The sequence below is a fragment of the Cuculus canorus genome, chromosome 19 (genome assembly GCF_017976375.1).
Source record: "Cuculus canorus isolate bCucCan1 chromosome 19, bCucCan1.pri, whole genome shotgun sequence".
NCBI classification, from domain to species: Eukaryota; Metazoa; Chordata; class Aves; order Cuculiformes; family Cuculidae; genus Cuculus; species Cuculus canorus.
In genome coordinates, this window is record NC_071419.1 from 6,873,769 (window position 1) to 6,894,535 (window position 20,767).

At 47.9% G+C, this 20,767-nt stretch overlaps 1 protein-coding gene across 1 annotated transcript in view; it reads right to left on the reverse strand.

Moving 5' to 3' along the window:
- The window catches only part of EEIG1 (estrogen-induced osteoclastogenesis regulator 1), a 37,250-nt gene extending 21,741 nt beyond the window's left edge, over positions 1 to 15,509 (reverse strand). Inside the window, exons 1-2 of the mRNA XM_054083911.1 lie at positions 15,359 to 15,509; positions 13,044 to 13,683 (exon numbers count right to left, since the gene is read on the reverse strand). Coding sequence (XP_053939886.1) covers positions 13,044 to 13,189 — 146 coding nt within the window. The 5' untranslated portion in view covers positions 13,190 to 13,683; positions 15,359 to 15,509. The remainder of the gene's footprint in view (positions 1 to 13,043; positions 13,684 to 15,358) is intronic.
- Positions 15,510 to 20,767: the final 5,258 nt, after the last annotated feature.

Below are 20,767 nucleotides of genomic sequence, written 5' to 3' on the forward strand. Positions count from 1 at the left end.
TTCCAGAAGCCTATTTCCGTAGGTGCGGGGCTTTTGAACTGCATATTACAGTTCCCTCCAAGGCAGTGATCAATCTTGATAAAGGTCCACCAGTACAAGGCAGGGAATGATAATACCTACTGGAGAATGGGGCTGGCAGTCAATCACCAGCAGAAAACCCTCCAGCATCAGCATTCCTCGTGGTGCATTAACAGCTTCTGCGAAAGGCAGTAATTCAGTTATGTCTGGACTCCAGTCACATGCACCCAGACATGTGCCTTTCGTAAGTGACAGACACAAAATCCTGCACCTCATGAAGAATGTCCTGTAGGCAAGAGCCTTCCAGTGCCGTCCACCTCATATAGTCCAGATCGCCGCACTGCGTTGCGACACTCTCCGGGGCTTCTAAAACTTAATATAGAGGGTCCTTTCAGAAAAAAAGTATTTCCAACCATTCCTTTTATGTAAGTCTTGAAACATTTATGCTCTTTCTAACATGAACTACGTTAAAAATACTGTAAGGAAACAATAGAAGTTACTAAAATACAGCATGCAGCTGGCGATCGAGAGCTACAGCAGAAGTTGCATAACAAAATAAAAACTGTGCCAAATGGGGAAAGAAAGTCCCATAATAATGACCCTTTAAAACTTATGCTATGGAACAAGTCGGATGAGTTTTGGAAGGGTAGGTAAGGGTGGAGCAGGGAGAAGACAAGGGGAAATAATTCTAACAGACTCAGCTGCAGAGCAAGGGACGTGTACATAGCAGTTTGCAGACAGGCCATGCCCAGCAAAACCAGTCTGCTTCAAGGTATTTATAATTTACATTCTGTCATCTCAAAGCAGAGAAGAAAAGGTGGACATTGGGAAAACAAGGACAAGAAGAGACTGTAACAATATATCCTGTGCAATATGTTAGTCTTCACTGATGAGAGACCAACCCCAAGCAGCTCATACCCAAGGACTTCTTGCCACATCTACAGAGCACGGGCTCCTTTTGGTCAGAGGCCAGGGACGTGTGCCAGGAGCAAAAACATCACAAGCAAAGAACCAAACTCCTTAGTGTAAAGAAAGGAATAACTGGATAGATGACTCAGTAACTGAAACACAAGTCTGTAATAATGTGCGTATTGAACACTGAAAGACGCATTTGCTTTTTTTTGAACTCTGATCATGCACTGAGTCACCACACCAACTCCTACTTCTATTGTTCCGATAGACTAGGTTGGAGCTGGATTAGCAAAAAGCGAACCATGTGCCAGGCTCCCAAGCTCACCGCCGGTGCTTCCCTCTCGTAAGCAAATTCAGAAGCATTTCAGTTACAGAAGAAACAAGTACAGGTCTGCACCGCAGATTCCACTTGGGTCTGCCCAGCTTACCCTCCAGCTCCGGAGGGTGCTGTGTGTTGGCATGGCACTCTCCAGACCATTTCAGATCCTTTGTGCCTCTCAGTCCCTTGGGTGCTCTGTGCTACTTTACAGCTCACACCCAGCACACTTGGAAGAACTTATCCAACTCCAGGCATAAACACCTTTCAGATCTGGTTTGCCACAACTATGACCACTGAACAATCAAATGTGCTCTATGCATAAAAGAGGGACGGGAACAGTCCAACTACGAAGGGCTCCTGAACTCTAACCTATGCTGCCAGCCAAGTCAGCTGGAGTTACACGGGATGAGCAAACCCGAGCTGAGATACCTCCATGTGACTAGGGGATGGAGGGCACAGAGGGAGAGGGTGTTCAGGCTCATTACCAAGCTGATTGCACAGCAAAACCCATGAAACTTAAGAGGAAAAAAAATCTTGACTCTCCCAGGGCCCATTTGCCCTTTGCCCAAATCATAATTCAAATTTCCCCTGTGGTTCTAACAGATAGATGAACTTAAAGTCTCAGAAGCTCCCAAACGCTTCAGAAAAACCTTGAGATTTGTTCTGTACAGATGCTTACAAGATTAAGGTAGATAAACTCATCATATTCTGTATCACACTGCAGCTTAGAAAGCCTTTCCACTTCTGGCAGACCATAGACATAAAATGAAGATTCACTGATTATGTGTTGCTGATATATTTGTAAACTTTCCTCGTCCCCTAAGTGTTAGGTGTCATTCTGAGAGATTCCAGATTTGCTTTTTGCTGACTAAATTTAAACTCCGAGTAAAGAAAGACAGCAACGTAAACTCCAGCAAGGAGAACTCTGCTGCACAGGGTAGAAGACATGACTACAACTGTAGGAGGCAAGAAAGCTGTGTTTGCAAACAAAGTTATTATTCTAAAGAAAAAAGAAAGAGATCCTGCAAAACAAAACAAAAAAAAATCCATACATGCTCCCCAAGACGAGAAAAATCAAGACATGGGTCAACTCAATATTCCAGGGCTTTGCTGGTATAGTAAATCTGGAAAATGAAAACTGATAGGAATTGACACAAGACTAGGAATCACATCCTTCACACAAGTGATGTACACACAGACAAATCTTTTTGCCTCTAAGGCAGATTTATGGCACCTGAAGACATACTGATGCCAGAATAGTTAAGTGACATTTTTTGCCAATATCAGCCCTGTTTCAACCAGAAGAGTTTGCCAATATAGCTATACCAGTGAAGCCTTTGTAGTGCAAATTAACCTGTACACCAGGCCAAGTTCATTTCTGGAATAATTTCATCAATGCCGTGTGATGTAACATCACTGCAATTTAGCTCCAGTATGTTGACAAGCCCTTCAGTAAATCAGCTGCCTGAAGTCAACTCTGGTGCTAAAAGTAGGCTTAGTTACCCAAGAGGTAACACCCTACCGTGTCCAGACACGTTTCCCTCTGAATCACTTCTACACGGTACACATTCAGTCAAAAACAATACAATAGATCAGGAGAAAGCCCTTTATATGTTAACAGCAGCTTTTTCACTCCACAATGACTACAGTTGCTTTATGATGGTTTCTTCATAAGGGCACTGTTCAGGAGTACAAACCGGGTCACTGTTTTTATGGTCAAGGTACAAACACATTCGCACTGATCTTCTGTCCCTGCAATCACTATCTCTTGCTGTTAGGGTTTGGCAGCAAAAAGGCTACTCGGCAGAAGAGGTCTGCAGATGAGAAGAGGCTGTGGAGCAAAGCCTGCTGCCTGCCTGCACACCGTGCTGGTGGTGATGGGCTGGGACTTCTAGATTCTGCCTGTCCCAACTCTCCCTTCCTTTCCGCCCCAACTCCAGACAGTGTCAGAGCCAGTAAGAGAAGGGGAGAGAAAAGGGTCTGAAACAGAACAGCTGGAGCTGCTTTCACTCGTCTGGAGCCACAGCTTCAGAGAAATGCATTTCTCTAAGAAAGACCAATATCTCATGATGCAACTTGCCCTAATCAGAGAACGGTAATTTCATAAATTACGTCTTTGTTAAAAGCAGAATATGGGAGAGCTCTGCATTTTGCAACAGCAGTCAGTGCTGGTTAAGCACTTGGGAGATGTTAGCATAGGCTCCCACCACTCAGCTGCCAGAAGCAGGTTTCTGAGGATCAGAGAATTTTTGCCTCCTCTGTGCTTGTCACAACCAGCTGTATTCAGACACGTTTCCTTGATTGTCCCCTACTGAGAGCAAACAACATCGGAGATGTGTGTGCATCACTTCTGGAGGGAAGACAACACACAGATTTGTTTTGAAAGCACAGACGTACTTGCATGGAAGGCAGGAAAAGCCATTGATAAAACCTACATCAGAAATGAGCTTTAAAGAGAACAGTGGCCAAACAAAGCATCATCAGCTACTCCCTGTACAGCAGAAAAAGGGTATTCAACAAAGCAGAAAGGCATCAAATGTAAGAAACAGTTATAGGAAATACACTCCTCCACCAGATGGAATTTCCCTTGTGGCAGGGAGCACTGCAGGCTACTGAAGGGATAAGATGAGCAGCGCTGCCCTTGAAAGGAATTCAACATTTATGCAGATGCAATTGCCTGGTGTTAGCAAAGTATGAGATAAAACATAACAGACAGCTGATAGAAGCCAGGAAAAGAGCTTTCCTACAGAGAGGTTCCTACATAATTAATCTGTCACAAGCAGACTGACTCCTGAACAGTCCTTATTGCTGTGGCTGGAAACAGGACACTGCACGAGCTGGGGCTGACCTGGTACAAGGCTATGTCAAAGCGTGAAGACTAAATCTACTGCTCCAGTCCAGGAGCTTAAAGAGATCTGGAAAGATTGCAGAATTATAAATATCCTCGATTTCTCCCTCAGTCTGCGACACGCAGGCACAGCCTGGGTGATGATGGGAAGAACAGAAACGAGCAAGAGAAACAGAAAAAAGCATGATGAAACCACAACCAAGCCAGCAACCCTTTCCCCAACCTATACACACATGCGCGTGAACAAAAATCCACTGAAAACCCTGAAACCACTGCCAACCTCACCTTTGCTATTCCATCCATACATAAAGCCTGAAAGAGCCTGATACAAGGCAGGGGAAAAAAATAATTCTCCAAGCCTGAGTTTTTCCACATAAGCCTTTCCTTCCCCTTCTGGCCATCCGCATTTTTATTTTGATGAGCCACGTTATCGTTTATGGACTGGAAACAAAAGCGACTGGACAGAGAACCGACAGCATGGATCAGTCTGGGCTCCCTGTTTTGCACTCCTCACAATTGCAACTTGCATTTCAGGAGGAATGAAGACTCCAGCAGCAGTGCAAGAAGGGATACGCTGACCGGTCTTCCATGTGGCATCTGGCTGAGGGTGCCTCTGTTGATCATTAAGCCAATATCCATTAGTGAAACATCTTGCCACAGTCAGCCCACACTAAGTTTTATTCTGGAAGCAAAAACGGAGGCATGCAACTACCTCAAACTGCAACCCTGCGGCCACGTACCCTTCACAGGGTTTCCTACTGCCTGATCTGCTTTTCCATTACAAAGCCAGACTGGAAAATAAAGCTTGGTAATTTCTGAAAGGCACTAAGCGAGACCTCAAATGTCCTCTTCTACTTTTGTACACTGAATGGCAACAGAAGGGACTTGCATCCTTGCGACAGAGATGCAGCTCTAGGAAGCTGCAATCTCAGAAGACAGTTTACTAGCTTTGGCTGTTTATTTCTGAGCCCAAATTTCAGGCTTATTACCAGCCACATGCAGGGGTGATGGTCTCTGTAGGCCTCTAAAGCTGCGTTGCTAACGAGCACTGCAGCTTTCCAGCCCTTCCAGGACAATAAATCCATATACTGTCTTCCTTCCTCCCATGCAAGCAACCTCAGTGCTTTCAGGCTCGACAATGTTCATTTCTTATTTAAAACACAGCACACAGTATTTTTAGCTTCAGTCCCATCCTCTACTACAACATGGGACCTCCGTCAAGGCCTCCTCCTCACCAATGAGGCACGATAAATTCAGCCAAAGGGAAAGCATTATCGTGCTCTCTTGCCAGGTCAGCTACTTTCTATCCACCGGGAAAGCATCCGTTACACAGACTGGATATGCTACTCCTTATCTAGAACATCCTGTCTCTTCCATACTTGCTTCCTCCCAGTCTTCTAGTCTCCACGTGCTTCCTCATCCCCACAACCCTATCCCATCTCCTCCATCTTCTTTCTCCTCATCTCGGCTTATCCATTAAGCTATGCCGGAGACTCACATGAAGCACGTGAAAATGACCTCCACGAAGATCAGCAATTTCTCACCCTGCAGAACAATTCCCTTTCTTGCTCCTCAGATTAAAAATACACCAAACAAAAAGGCCGTTCATCCAGCGAACACAGGCACAACTGTTTGTCTAGTGGGAAGTGCCCTTCAAACACAGGCACTAAAACAAGATGCCGAGTCCCACTGTATGGTACCAGAGAGATCACAATGCCAAGTCTGAAGTTACGACAGCGATGTGCATCGTGTCTCCCAACATGTGCACAAAGGCATTATGTGAGTAAATCACAAGAAATAAAAAGTCCCTCACCTGACAGGGCACGCAGCTGGTTCTGGGATGGGGTTACACACCCAGCCACCAGAAATAACACCTGAAATAATCACCTTTACAGAACGGATTATCAATAGAAGGTCACAGGCTGTTACAGAAGAAACGGGCTGATCCAAATGTTGGTTCAGGGCAATCCAAAAAGCTTCTGTTCTATTATACAAGGAGCTCGGCTACAACATAACTCATGACCCATTTCAGAGCAAGCTGCACACCCAGTGCAGAGCCAGGAGCCCACAGAGGATGCAGAACACATCCTGTTTGAAAATAAAAGTAGGCTGCATTCAGAGCCACATCCGTCTGTCCTTGCACGGATGAGACCCTACGGAGTCAAGCGCAGGTGGACGCTGTGAGAGCTCACCATCCTAGGCTTTGAGCACACGGACTTGCCCTCAAGTGAGAGAGGTTTCTGACCTGGGGGAGACGCTGGGTTCTTTCCTGAAACACTACCAGATGTAACTTCCTGCAATAAAATAATAATGAGAAATAAATCTGTACCTACCTCATTTATCTAGAAACTGGGACCAGAACAACTTGCCATTGGCAACTTATGGCCTATTAAAATACCAACTACTGAGCAGTGAGACCACAGGCTCCCGAAGGCATGCATGAATTCCTCAGAAATACAGCTACAAAGCTAGAGTCAACACTGGTGGCAGCTCAAGAGCACAAAGAATAAACAGACTAGAAGTCATTTAGGTTTTCCCCTGTATTTCAGAAATAAATAAATGTTTAAACGGGGGAGGCGTACCCTCTCCTACCTCCCCTTGTCCCCAGCCAGAGCTGACAGCAATGCCACCCTGTAAATCACGCGGGCCACGGGGCCCCTGATTTAAAGCAGAACATTAATTTCCAATGAGTAATTTTGTGAGCCAAGGGCTGCTGAAGTCACATAGATAAGGCTGTTGCTAAGAGTTAGCTGTCAAAGCAATGCCAGTTCAGAATCGGCGATCAGGGGGAAGTTTGCAAGCTGGCTGTATCCGAACATATTTACTGATGCTGTACACACAGCGTATCAGTTACAGGGCTTTAGATTACAGCTTCGGTCAACAAAGCAGCCCCTGCCTGAGCAACAGCAGGCGGAACAGGAGGCAGAGTGTGAACAGAGACTGTTCTTTACTCAACAGGATACAGCCCCCATGGCAGGAAAGTTTGAATGTCATTTTTGTCTGTCTTGCGACAGGCTCTGATGCAGTGACCAGTGACAGGAAGAGGCAAGTCCTGCATGAAGCACATCAATCCACCCCAAAGCCTCTGTGTCGGACCCCTCAGGGGCAGCAGCCAGAACCCAGAAAGGGTAAGAAAAATGGTCTGCAAATTCAAAGCACAGCTTAAGACCTTCCAGTACTTCAAGGGACTACCAGAAAGACGGAGAGGCACTCTTTATCAAAGAGTGCTGGGATAGGATGAGGGAGTATGGTTTTAAGCTGAAAGAGGGGAGATTTAGATGAAATCTTAGGAAGAAATGGTTTACCGTGACGGTGGTGAGGCACTGGCCCAGGTTGCTCAGAGAAGCTGTGGCTGCCTCATTCCTGGAGGAGCTCAAGGCCAGATTGGATAGGGCTTTGAGCAACCAGATCCAGCGGGAGGTGTCCCTGTTCATGGCAAGGGGTGGAACTGGATGGTCTTTAAGGTTCCTTCCAACTCAAACTACTCTATGATTCTATGATCTTGTGGGGCTGTATCACTTCTGCACTTTTTCCAACATCCCCAAATTAACCTCATGAGGTTAAACCTCATCCACTGCTTCCGCTCTCACGACTTGCACCTACATTTAGCTACACATCTGGAATGAAACCCCCTTTTCTCATCTTTGCTCTCTCATTTCTCCATATTGGTTTCAGAATGCAAGCAGCGCACGTACTATGCCTTAATATTATCTTTAATTAGGTTATGTTTTATCGCAAATCATTTCTAGAGGCTGCATTCAAATGCCTCCCCCATTAACACCCCCATAGCCCACTCCAGAGGCTGCAGCCAAGAAAGAAATGTGTTAGCATGTGAAGCTCCTCTGCATTAAAACTTACTTTCTCAATCTGAATGCTAGCGAAGGTCTACATTTTCAGATATGTTTGCAACAAAAGCACTTCTGAAATACATTATCACACCACATGCTCTAGCAGAGGATAGAGACAAGTGCACATCACCCTAAAATATGGAACTGGGAGAACGGTTCATAGCCACAGCCATAGTTCCTTCCTCTAATACACTCTGGCATTCCTGCTCAAACCGAGAGCTCAGACTGCGATCCTCTCCTTTCAGTACAGCTGGTTTTCTTCCCTTTGTGGGGACAGGGACGTCAGAAGAAACTATTTAGTTACCTAACCTTTGTTTTAAGGCAGACAGTGGTGAAGATTTAGATCTCAACTGGACTCTAGTCTCCAATTAACCAAACAGTTAACAATTTTCCAGTACGAAAGAGCCAAAACGTGGTGAACCTAATCACCCGAAAGATTCTGTAACATCAGGCACAGGGTCTATTTATGTAAAGGATATTTCAAGCATTGGAACAGGCTGCCCAGGGAAGTGGTGGAGTCGCCATACCCAGAAGACACGTAGATGTGGTGCTTAAGTTAGTGATGGCTTCACAGTTTTGGGTTTCTGGTTGGACTTGATGATCTTAAAGGTTTTTTCCAACCTAAATGATTCTGTGAATTTGTTAATTATTATAGTTGATTTCTAACTCTAACCACCCAAACCTGCATTTTGGAGGTGGTACAAGTTGCAGCTCCCTTCACAAAGATTCCTGAACCTAGAGCACCAGCCAAGTGTTAGGAGGGTAACACTTCTCCCTCTTTATGTCCTGTAGAAATTAAAAAGGTGTGTATACCACTAAGACATAACAATGCTCTGCATCCTGTCGGCCAAGGAGAGCAAGTAGCTTTAGGTCTGTACCTAGGGGTGATAAAGCCACACTTGGGCAAAAGTTGACCTCGGTCCACAGGCAGCTATTGGTACGAGGTGCCTCCCCAGATACCAGCATTCCCTTTCCCTTTCTGGACACATCCTTACACACATGCACATAAAACACTCACTCGGCACAGGAAACGGCCTTTTACTCTTACTCCATTAAAAATTGCAGGGTTAAGAGCATTCGCAGTTCGGGCTTACAGCACCAAAATACTTTGAGGCCGGACCACCCTAACAGGGTCAGCTCTTCCCAGATCGAGCCTGCAAGCAAACAGCTGCCGGGCTGCAGAAGGCAAACCGTGTTCTTTGGTTCGAACTGGCGCAGGAGTGCCAGGATGAGAAAACCAAGCAGAAATGCTGCATATGCTTGGAAAATAATCATCCCAAAGGAAATACAGTCTGAGGTGTCTCCAGAAGACAATGAGGATGGTGGGAAATACCCTGAGAGTTACTCAACTCATGCAAAACAGTTTTTCCTCTGGAGTCAGCCAGAGGCTTTCAGAGTACAATCCCTTCCTTCAAATCCAGAAATTCCAGAGTGAAACTATTGGCACATGAACAGAACAACGTAGGATAAAGCGTCAGGAGTCTGTGGATAACACCTGGCTCTCCACTTCCTTCACATCACACACCGGCATTGCTTGCTGCCAACATGCAGCCAGAAATCAATCAAGCACCAAAGTGAAGAGCATCTGGCTGTCACTCATCATTAACTGACACTGTAAGCAGAGGGGGGAGAAGTTTAATTAAGTCTTCCTCCTCTGTGTTGCCCAAAGATGTACATGTACAAACTACACTAGCCTGTAGCTTTAGGCACTTATTTGGACATCCACGCTCCTGCCTGCACCGATCCACAGATACAAAACCTCCCAACCAGCTTATCGTATCATCTCTCTAGGAACAAAGACACACAACCCCCCCCAAAAAAGCTGCAAACTGGTACAAAACGCAGCAGCCCATCTGCTTCACAAAAACGGTTGCCATGAATACATCCCTACCGCTCTGCGCCTGCTATTTTTAAAGATACTTGGGAGGCAACTCAATTCACTGGCGGTTGTTCTATTTTAGTATCTGGATTAATACTATTCAAGGAATATACCGGTACTTCTCTGTAGGGAAATACAGCACCTGCCTGGCGTACACCTGGCTCAGCAGACCAGCTTCTGTAATCCGACAGCAGGGCAACAGATCCACAGACAAAAGATGCTTTTCACGCAGAGTTCTGTAAACTGAAACGGGTGGGTCTTATCCTCAGAAGCCTTGTCAAAGTGTAAGGAGACTTTACAAAGGGAGCAGAAAGGATGGGTGAAAAGAAATTTACAGCTGCAACTTCAGCCACTGAAATATCCATGGTTTAAGGCAAAGCCTGAGCAGAGTAAGTGTGGAAAAAGGGTGCCGGCCTGCAAGAAAAACCCCCAAACAAGTCAGAAAGCCCAAAAGAGGCAGACCCCAAAGCTGAATGTGCTGACAGGACCTGGACCTTTTCCAGAGTGCCTCAAATTCCTAAGAGCATTAAGTCTTAATGTATTTCAGACAGGTTTCCCTCCAGCCAGGCTGCTTTGTCCCAGCCTGGGCAGAGGAAATGCAAGCGCTGGCAGTCCAGGAGGGGGGTCCTGTCCCAGGCTTTGCCCCTCACGCACAGCACCAGGCTGCAGCAGGTTCCTGCAACCCAGCCTGAGGTGGGCTTGGACCAGGATGCGTGGATGAGTGCTGGCAGAACAGCCTCCTGCTCTGCTCACAGGTCAAATTCAGTTGGTGCCACCCAGCAACTCACTGGATAGATCACATCTCCATCTCTCACCACAGATGTTCACAAGCTTACAACAGACCTGCTTGGCAATAATCTGAAAAATCTGTCTCCAGAGACTGTTACATTCTCAGAGAACACTTTTCTTTCCACATCACAGGTCACAAAAAGAACACTGATGTAGTGTGTCCTGTGAAGGGCTCCCATATCTACTTCTCGTCCCCATTCACAGACTCCAAACAACAAGGGACACCTTGTTCAGATCGGTTCTCTGAAAACTCACAGGCAGAAAAGAGCTCCTGGTCCGCTCGATGATAGTTACAGACCTCTGATTGCCACAGACCACAGAAGCAGCCCAAATCGATTGCAGAGCAAATACCAGACACTTTTTACACAAGCAGCTCACATAAGATGACCTGACAGACATTATGACCTCAAACACAGTCTATTTGGAAGCGGCAGATTTCAGAGAAACACTCACAGACCCTAAATGATGTACAGACTTCTAACACAACATGGACACAGCATCTCCTTCCCTTTAATCTTTCCCCAGACCCAAAGAATATCAAAAAGGTCAGGGAAATGCCTTGGCTCTGCTCCGTGGTCTTACAGTCATCATCTGGGAGCCTCTCCATACAGTAAGTCTTCTCACTGCTCCTGGAAATTCATTCCTCCTGAAGTTTCTCTAACTGCAACAGGGGGAAATACTTGGAAAAGGTCAAATGACTCAATACCACTGAGACCTGTAACTTCTCAAGCAGGAACAGGTTTCCATGTGCTTTCAGTTAGAGTACAGACAGGTTAAGGAAAGGCGGCTAACCCAACAGCCTACTTCTCCTTTGCTCGTTTAGAAGCAATCAAGCCGGTTGAGAGCAGTGTATGTGTTTGGTTTAAATTACAGATGATTTCGCTGCTGGAACACATCTGCAATGCACTGCGCTGAGCGAACTGCTGAACGCCAGCCAGCTCAGAAAACAACCCACTGCAAACCAAACGGCTGGCAGCATCAGCAAACCCCAGCCACAGTTCCCAGAAGCTGCTTTTAGGGACAGCAGGGAGAGGGAGATCGACATTTCTCAGCACAAGATTTTCCTCAGACACCCTCCAGTCTAACTCATTTTATTATGACTCCAGGAAGCAAAGGGGTTAATTTCTTTCCAAGTTCACATACTGTTTGAATTCCTTAGATAAGCTGCTTCCACCCAACACAAGGATCTAGCCTTGGGGGAGAACGCTGTAAGAAAAAGCTCTTTTGATATATTTTCTTCAAAAGAGAAATTAATTCAAAGTTCATTTTTGGAGGTGTTCCTTGCCCATGGCAGCTACAGACTTCAGATGAGGTTGCATGATACCTCTGGAAGAACAACCATGGTTAGAGCAATGCCTCACACTTCTATTGGCAAGACAGAAATGTTGTACGCTTGCCCAATAAAATCTTCTCTCCCAAAATGAGAATGCTCAGTATACAGTACCACAAAGAGGAAAACTAGACCAAACCAGGCTTTAGCTCTGGGATAAAGCAGTTAACAGCTAGCACAAACTAATCCTGTACCTTTAAAACTGAGCAGCCACTCAGGAAAGCGAAAAAACAAGTTTTGAAAGCTACTGAAGGTTTCCTTTACATCTTAAGGCAGAAAGAAAGCAAGTCTGGGCTGTTATGGAATTCGCCTTTGCATACTGCTGGTGATAATCCATGTGCATAGCTGGAAACAAAGCAAGTTTTTATTAGCAATTAGTAGCAGGAGTGGGGACAGACCTGCCTGAAGGAGTCAGAGGAATGCCAGTACACCACAGCATTGTAAGATGTGCAGCAAAACAATCCCAACATGACCAATCATAAAAAAAAAAAAAATACTGCAACTATGAACTTGGAAGGGCAACAGCATCAGTTCAAGGAGATAAGCTGTGTCTTTAACACTGACAACTTTGACTCCAGGCAGTAGTTTTCCCTAGCACAGCAATTTGCAATGCAAAGCAAGCTACTTCCATTCTTACCAAGAACGGTAATTTGGAAGCAAAAGGAGAGAGCAAAGTTAGGAAGGGCTGATTTGCTTAGATAAGAGTTTTTACAGAGTTGAGTTTCAAGTCAGGCATGAAAGCAGTATAGCGCGGGGTCTGAAACAGGCTATGAGAACTTGGGCAAGGAGAGAGGGGAAAAAAAAAAAAGAGGATTTAATCCACAAAGCCCAGACCCTTTCATGGGAGAGACTTCCCCTCCCTCCTCACATCTCTGAAAAATTCAATCCAGCTCTGATCAGCAAACACCACCCAGGTTCAGAGCTCTCCAGCTCTGTTGTTCCATCACTCCAAGAACTATGTGGCATTTGGGGCCCTACAACAGAACTATTAAAATCCCATCAAGGGGTTGCAAGTGGTAGCCATATGCTAAACCGCTCAAGTGCGGGATAACTAGGGAAAGCAGTACAGTGAGGAAGCAAGTCTGTGAGCAGCTTCTTACCTGGTAGATAAGCTAGCAAAGTCTCCTCCATCTAGCAGCCTGATTTTGCAGAACAGAACCCCATTCACAAAGGGGACAGCAGTCAGCTCTTCTAGAGTGAAACTTGTCTGAAACTTGAATTTCTTCTTCTTCATCAGGAAAGCCATGGGCAAACTCAGCGTGGAAAGCCCAGGAATTCCAAACAAGACCAGGGAGGAGCGGCTCAAACCACACACAGACAAGCAGAGGAACGGCACTCGTTCCAGGAGCGCAAGCAGGGAGTAAATTCCAGTTCAGTTACAACGACGGCCCAGCTTCAAACGCACAATTCTCTTCTCTTTGGTGGTCGGATCTGGCTGTGGGATCATCGCCACGGCAAGCTTCAGGTGAGGAGGAAGAGGTCAGATTAAATCTCTGCAACATCTCCGAGGGAAAAGGGAAGGAGAGAAGTTGGTCTCAGCTCCAGACCAGCAGGAGCTGTCCCAGTTAGAGGCTGCAGTGCTCTGTCTTCAGCACAACCCCTCCAGCAAGCATCTCTCGTGGGAAGTCATCCCGAGTCTCTAAAGAAGCCTTAAGTCTGAGGGCAGCACATTCAGAGAGCTTCCAGTTTCTACCTCCTCCTCCTCTTGTGCAACTACTTGATACAGGTCTTCGGGTCAGCCTTTGGGAGGGAAATGAGTAAATTAGTTCCAGCCAGTCTTGGGCTCCTCCTCCTCCTCTAAAACCTGTTTGGATGGATAATATTCAGTCCAGACTCATACCAGTCTTAAGAGGTATGGCCCCAATTAGCCTGGCCCCAACATCCTCTTTCCCCTTTTTGCCTAGAGCAAGCTTCACTGTTGTCATCCCTCTCGTAATTTCTGTTTTGCAAAGCAGCTAATAAAAATCTGCCCTGTTTTCACACATCATCTTTAGAAGCAGTTTACAGAGCAAGATCAGTCCAACATAGCATAACAAGATTAAGCAAAGCCATCTCAAGAAACACAAAAATCTGTTTCTCTTCTGTATTTCCGACCAGCTCTAAGTGTTAGCACCTGTGTCTTATAAATGGAGAAAGCAGCACAGAGGAAAAACAAGCAGTCTGCTCCAGATTACACAGCGTAACAACCAAATCAGGTCATCTGGCTGTCCAATAGCCAGGCCCACCGAGAATGCTGCCTTCCTCCAGTACCACGTCCACACCAAGCTTTGCCCCACATCGTTCAGTTTTAGGGCACAAGATGGTTATTTCATTTACACAACATCTTGTCCAAAGAGGCCAAGAACTGATTAGTCTCTAAAAGAGACAAGTTTATGAACACCAGGCAGTAAACAATCCTCATGATACTCGAGATTAATGACTGCAAACCAATGCAGGCAAAGCTCCTGCTGCCCGAGTGTGGGCTTAAAGCCCCTCTCCTGCTTGGGCAGCAGCAGGAGGATCTGTCCCACCAGCCGTACCTGCCCCCTATGCCCCTGCACTGAGCTGCTGCTGGGACTCAGGCTGCATTTCAGCCCCAGGGGCCCTGCCCTGAGATGCAGACCGGTATCAGTCCACTTCTGTGCCCCATGGACCACACACCAGGCTGCAGCCTGTCCCCTGGCACCCACGGGTCACACACTGAGCTGTGGTCAGATCTCAGCTTGCTTTCTGAGCCATGCACTGAAAGGTGGCCAGGTCTAAGCCTGCCTCCTGGATCTATGAACAACAGAGTGAACTGCAGCCAGGTCTCAGGCCCCATCCTAGCCCATGCACAGAGCTGCAGTCAGCTCTCAGCCCTGCTCATGACCCATGTACTGAGCTGCAGCCAGGTCTCAGCCCTGCTCCCAGCCCATGCACTGAGCTGCAGCCTGGCCTCAGCCCCCGTCCTAGCCCATGCACCGAGCTGCTGTCAGGTCTCAGCTCTGTTCCTGACCCAGGCACTGAGCTGCAGGCAGGTCCCAGCCCCCCTCCCAGCCCATGCACTGAGCTGCAGCCAGGTCTCAGCTCCGCTCATGACCCATGCAATGAGCTGCAGGCAGGTCTCAGCTCCACTCATGACCCATGCAATGAGCTGCAGGCAGGTCTCAGTTCCACTCATGACCCATGCAATGAGCTGCAGGCAGGTCCCAGCTCCGCTCATGACCCATGCACTGAGCTGCAGGCAGGTCTTAGCTCTGCTCATGACCCATGCACTGAGCTGCAGGCAGGTCTTAGCTCTCCTCCTGGTCCATGCACCGAGCTGCAGCCGGTTTCAGCCCCCCTTCCGGCCCCAAAAGAACGAGCCACCCTGCGGGAGGTCTCATCCCGCTTCCCGGCAGCCTCCATCGTCCTGCGACCCGATCCCGGCCCGGTCCCGGCCCATCCCCGCTCGCACCTCCCGCCTCTCCTCGCCGGCCGCCGCCGTCGCTCCCCGCCACAGCCGCCTCTGCTAGTGCTACGCCAACTGCGCCCGCTACGCCAACGCCGCAGGCAGCCACAACACAGCGCAACGCCACCACCGCGCTTCGGGAATACCGACCCGACACTACGTAACCCCCTCCTCCCCGGGGGCGGGTAGGGCAGAGCAAGAGCCCCTCCTTCCCATTGGACAAGAGGCGAGGGGGCGGGGCGAGAAGGAACAGGCGTTGATTGGCTGATCCCCACGGAGGGGCGGGGAAAGCGGCACGCTGATTGGACGCGGAGGCTGCCGGCTGGGGCAAGGCCCGCCCCCTGGCCGGAGCGGGGCGGGAAGCGGGGGGCGCTGGGGGGCGCGTGGCTGCGGGACCCTGAGGTGCTTTGACACCCCCAGGGTGTCCCGCGGCCCCAGCCTGGGCTGGCGGGGCGAGGCTGGTGGGATGAGGTGATGGGAGAGGCAGCTCTGACAAACGTGGTCTCTCTGTATCCTCCTCTGTGCTCCCCCTTGACAGCCAGGACCCCTCGCTCTGTCCTTGTCCCTGCCCAGGCAGCTCCCGGTGACATAGAATGATGGAATGCTTTGGGTTGGAAGGGATCTCAAAGCTTTGTTAGTGGGTCTCTTGTTAGTGCAGGATCATCGAATCAATCACCAGGTTTGAAAAGATCTCTTGGATCATCGAGTCCAACCGTTCCTATCTGCCACGAAACCACGTCCCTGAGCACCTCATCTACCCATCTTTTAAATACCTCCAGGGATGGTGACTCCACCACCTCCCTGGGCAGCCTCTGCCAGTGCCCTATGACCCTTTATGTGAAAGACTTTCCTGATATCCAGTCTGAGCCTCCCCTTGGGCAGCTTGAGGCCATTCCCCCGTGTCCTGTCCCCTGTCACTTGGGAGAAGAGCCCAGCTCCCCCACCTCTTAACAACCTCCTTTCAGGTAGTTGTAGAGAGCAATACGATCTCCCCTCATCCTCCTCAAGGCTAAACAACCCCAGTTCCCTCAGCCGCTCCTCATAAGATATGTTCTCCAGGCAGCAAAGGTGGTGCCCCTGCTCTGCTTGGGTCTGGACATGGCCATGCATGGATGTCCAAGCTCAGAACTGGGTCTGGCATCAGTGTGGGCACATGGGCCGGATGCCAAGTTCATCTGGGAATTTTTCACGGGGACACAGCTGATTATTTATTTTTCAGAACAAACTGACAGGTCCTTAAGTACAAGGAAAATAATGTAAACTTTAATTCAATACACGCTTCTGCAAAGCAGCAGGTTCTCGCTCATCTGCAGATGAACTCAGTTATTGTTACTGGTACTTGTGGTACAGGTGCTTCCTCAAGAAAAATCCTGTAGCATTAACTTTACTGGAAACTTGTAAATTCCGTAGAATCTTAGAATGGTTTGGGTTGGAAGGGACCTTAAAGCCCATCCAGTTGCAATCCCTTCCAGGGGCAAGGACGTCTCCCACTGGATCAGGGGGCTCCAAGCCCCATCCAGCCTGGCCTTGAACACCTCCAGGGATGGGACAGCCACAGCTTCTCTGGGCAACCTGGGCCAGGGCCTCCCCACCTTCATAGTGAAGAATTTCTTCCTAATGTCTAATCTAAATCTTCCCTCTTCCAACATTAAGCCATTCCGCCTGGTCCTATCACTACATGCTCTTGTAAAAAGTCCCTCCCCAACTTTCTTATAGGTCCCCTTCAGGTACTAGAAGCTGCTTTAAGGTCTCCCTGGAGCCTTCTCTTCTCCAGGCTGAACAACCCCAACTTTCTCAGCCTGTCCTTGTAACAGAGATGCTCCAGCCCTCAGATCATCTTCGTGGCCTCCTCTGGACCCGTTCCAGCAGTTCCATGTCCTTCTTATATTGGGGATTCCAGAACTGAACCCAGTACTCCAGATACATCTCTTCCAACGGGTTCTTCCCGTTCACCTCTGGGTACCACACAGCGGGCTGTGGTTCCAGCTGCCCAGCAGCATCTGGGCTGGCTGTCCTGGAGCGGGAGGGAGGCCCTGGCACCACATACCCCTGCGGGCAGTGTGAGGCAGGGCCAGGAGATGAAGTCTCACCCTCCCTGTGTGAGATGTGGCAACTGGTTAAACACATCTCTTCGTCAAAACGGCTCCCTCCTGTTATTAGGTGCTGCTGCTGTGTCCTGGGCTGTGGCTGGGAGCCCTGGTTAGGCAGGATTCCATCGTTTAAGGGCAGGCAGAACAAAATATCTCTCCTTGTCCTGAAGGAGTCCCCAACCACAAACATGATTTGCCTATTTTTTAAAGTTAGGGAGGTACCTAAGAAAAGTTGAGGCTCTTATGAGAGAGACCTTTCCCAAGACTGATTTGCATGTCTAGTAAAGCTTGGATGAAAACCTGTAAGTCCTCACTTTCTTTGCCAGGCTTTGATGCCCAGACTCCTTGCCCTTAATCTTTGCCATCCATGCTACCAAATAATTCTACTACAATGTGAGTCTTAGAGAAAAAAAATCTGCTAGGAAAAGCACCTGGCAACGCACTTGGATAAAAGTTAAAACTGGATTAAGCCAAACACATTGTTATGATTCTTGCCTACCAGGTTAAGTAGATACACAGGCTTCGGGCTGGGAAAACATTTCGTATCGGTAAAGTGAAACCACTGCAAGAGAAACCAGTCTTCTCAGCGAGCAGGGTTTGCGAAGGCCGTTATTACAGGTAGTGCCTGAATTGTTCCATCAATGCATATCTGGTATTTTCAAGGCCTTGAGACATTGCTAGAGATGGGTTGGTTTTTTTCGCTTTCTGTTCCTCAGTTTATTGGGAAAGAGCTTAGCCTGCTAAATATTTGATATTTGCTGAGCTGGAATGCTCAAATGCTGGAAGAATCTGAAGAATCCAGCCCAGTCTTTCACACTTTTCATTCCGTGAGCATACTACTGACAGACGTGACAATCTTTCACTTCCATCACTAGGTAAAGGACAAACGATCTTTCTCTGTGTGGTGTGGGAGGAGGCCGTGTGTTATCTGGTATGATTCACTCTGATAAATAACCTCCTCAGAGGACTTCTTTTGTTTATAGCAACAGCCCTAAATGCTAAAGTTTACAGAGATTTTAATCCTTGCAGTTCTTAGGCATAAAACTCTGCAGTCTTATCAGAAACATCTCTTGAAAACCTCAGTGTTTTTATAATTAATTGAATAATGTGACTGATGTTAAAAATAAATGGATTTGGAAAAATGCCCAGTGAGCTGCTGAACAGTCTGTAATATAGCAACCGTAGCTGGAGTCTCAGGGGTATGTATATTTTCCTAACAAACGCAGTCTTATGACTTGGAGATTAGATCTTTATTAGTTCGAAATTCACCCTGTTGATTTTTCTGTGTTTGTGCTGCATAATTGTTTCTGTACAAATTCATGTTTTTTAAAGGGACAGTGCTCCTCTGAAAGTATCCTCTGCTGATTTCAGAGTGGGCGAATTAGTCTGACCTCCATGGAGGTACCGCAGAGCTGATCATAGAATAGTTTGGGTTGGAAGGGACCTCACAGATCATCTAATTCCGACCCCCTGCCATGGGCAGGGACATCCCGCTAGATCAGGCTGCCCAAGCCCCATCCAACTTGGCCTTGAACCTCCAGGGATGGGGCAGCCACAGCTTCCCTGGGCAACCTGTGCCAGTGCCTCATCACTCTCATGGTGAAGAAATTCCTCCTTATGTCCAGTCTAAATCTGCCCCTCTCCAGTTTATACCCATTGCCCCTCATCCTATCACCACAAGCCTTTATGAACAGCCCCTCTCCAGCTTTCCTGTAGCCCCTTCAGGTACTGGAAGGTCTCTTTAAAGTCTCCTTGGGGCCTTCTCCAGGCTGAACAACCCCAACTCTCTCAGCCTGTCCTCGTATGGGAGGTGCTCCAGCCCTCTGATCATCTTTGTAGCCCTCCTCTGGTCCCATTCCAACAGCTCTGTATCCTTTTTATGTTGAGGATTCCAGATGTGGCTCTAGGGTAGCTCTCTCCATCACTGGTTTTGTGTTATTTTCCAATCCAAGTCCAATCCATTCCCAAAGGGGCCACGTGTGTGAACAGGGCACTCTGATATATATGGATTCTGCTCCCCCAGACTCAAATGCTGTCGATGCCTCCTCTGTGACCAGAGACCCACCGTGCCCACCTCACCTCTGTTGAGTGAACTCAGCCACATCCCTGCCCCATGCTCTCCCTGACCTGTGCCTTCCCTGATGCCACTCCCCAGTGCCACCACCACTTCCTTGACTTTTGCTGGCTCAGGGCATTGTCTTATCAGTCTGGGATAATTTGCCAGTATGGGCTCTGCAGTTAAGTCTGGGCCTCACCTCTGCTATCGCTGGGAGGTGTGTCCTGCCAGCCAGGAACTGGGATCTCTGCGCTCTGCTTGCCTTTGGACTGTGAGTTAACAGGAAGAGAAAGGCTTTTTATTGCCTCCTTCCCCGCTTCAAGGATTGCGATAAAGCAGCAGGGGAGAAACATGGCAAGGTAAATTCAGAAGGGACAAAACTCAGCGAGGTGAAGCGAGATAGATTCTGTAATGCATTTAGTGAGATATCGAATCCTATCTCATATCCCACGGGAATCCCAGATACATGAGCAAATCATCCAGCCCTGCAAACTACCTCATCAGCGTCTTCCTCTGGAAAACATCATCACGCTAATCCGTTTGTCCTGGCAGCCAAATGATTAAAGTTTGAAAACTAAATTATACACCTTGCTGCAACAGCACAAACAGAGTAATGCTCTCCTCTATTACACCTGTAACCTCTGTTATAATGGCTCTAATGAGCTTTCAGCCTCATCACCCCAAGAGAAAAGATTACCACACCACACTTTATGCGACAGAGGTGTTCTTTACCCTGCTGGTGGCTAAGCACCCACAAGGTACCCGCTTTGAGGGGCTGCAGGCTGTCTGTCCATGCTGGGTGGGTGACTTCCCCAGAGCTGGGGAACTCCTGAAATGGGTCAGGGGGTGAGGACCCTCGGGCAGGACACAGCCCCAGCTGCAGTGTGCAGGCTGCTGGAAACACTGTCAGGGGAATGGGTATCCATCCCCATTACACAGGATTATCCTATGGTGTGAAGTTACTCCAAACTTCCGTCTTCTCAGCTTAACTTAATAACAGCCTGCGAGCTCTACTTTGATCTCCTTGTGTTTTTCACGAGTTCCATATTTAACTGAACTCATCATCGCAAAGGGCAGAACTGTTACACAGTCTGTGCCAGGCTGTGTTTCCTGTTGGACGTGCAAAGGACACATCTGCACAGTGGGTTTCTGGCCTGCCCAGGATGCAGGATCCTGTTATCCACAGGAATAAAGAGAGCAGAGGAATCTGGAGCTGATGGATTCCTTTCCCCAAACATGTGGTCAGACCTGAAAATCCAGCTGCCTGGC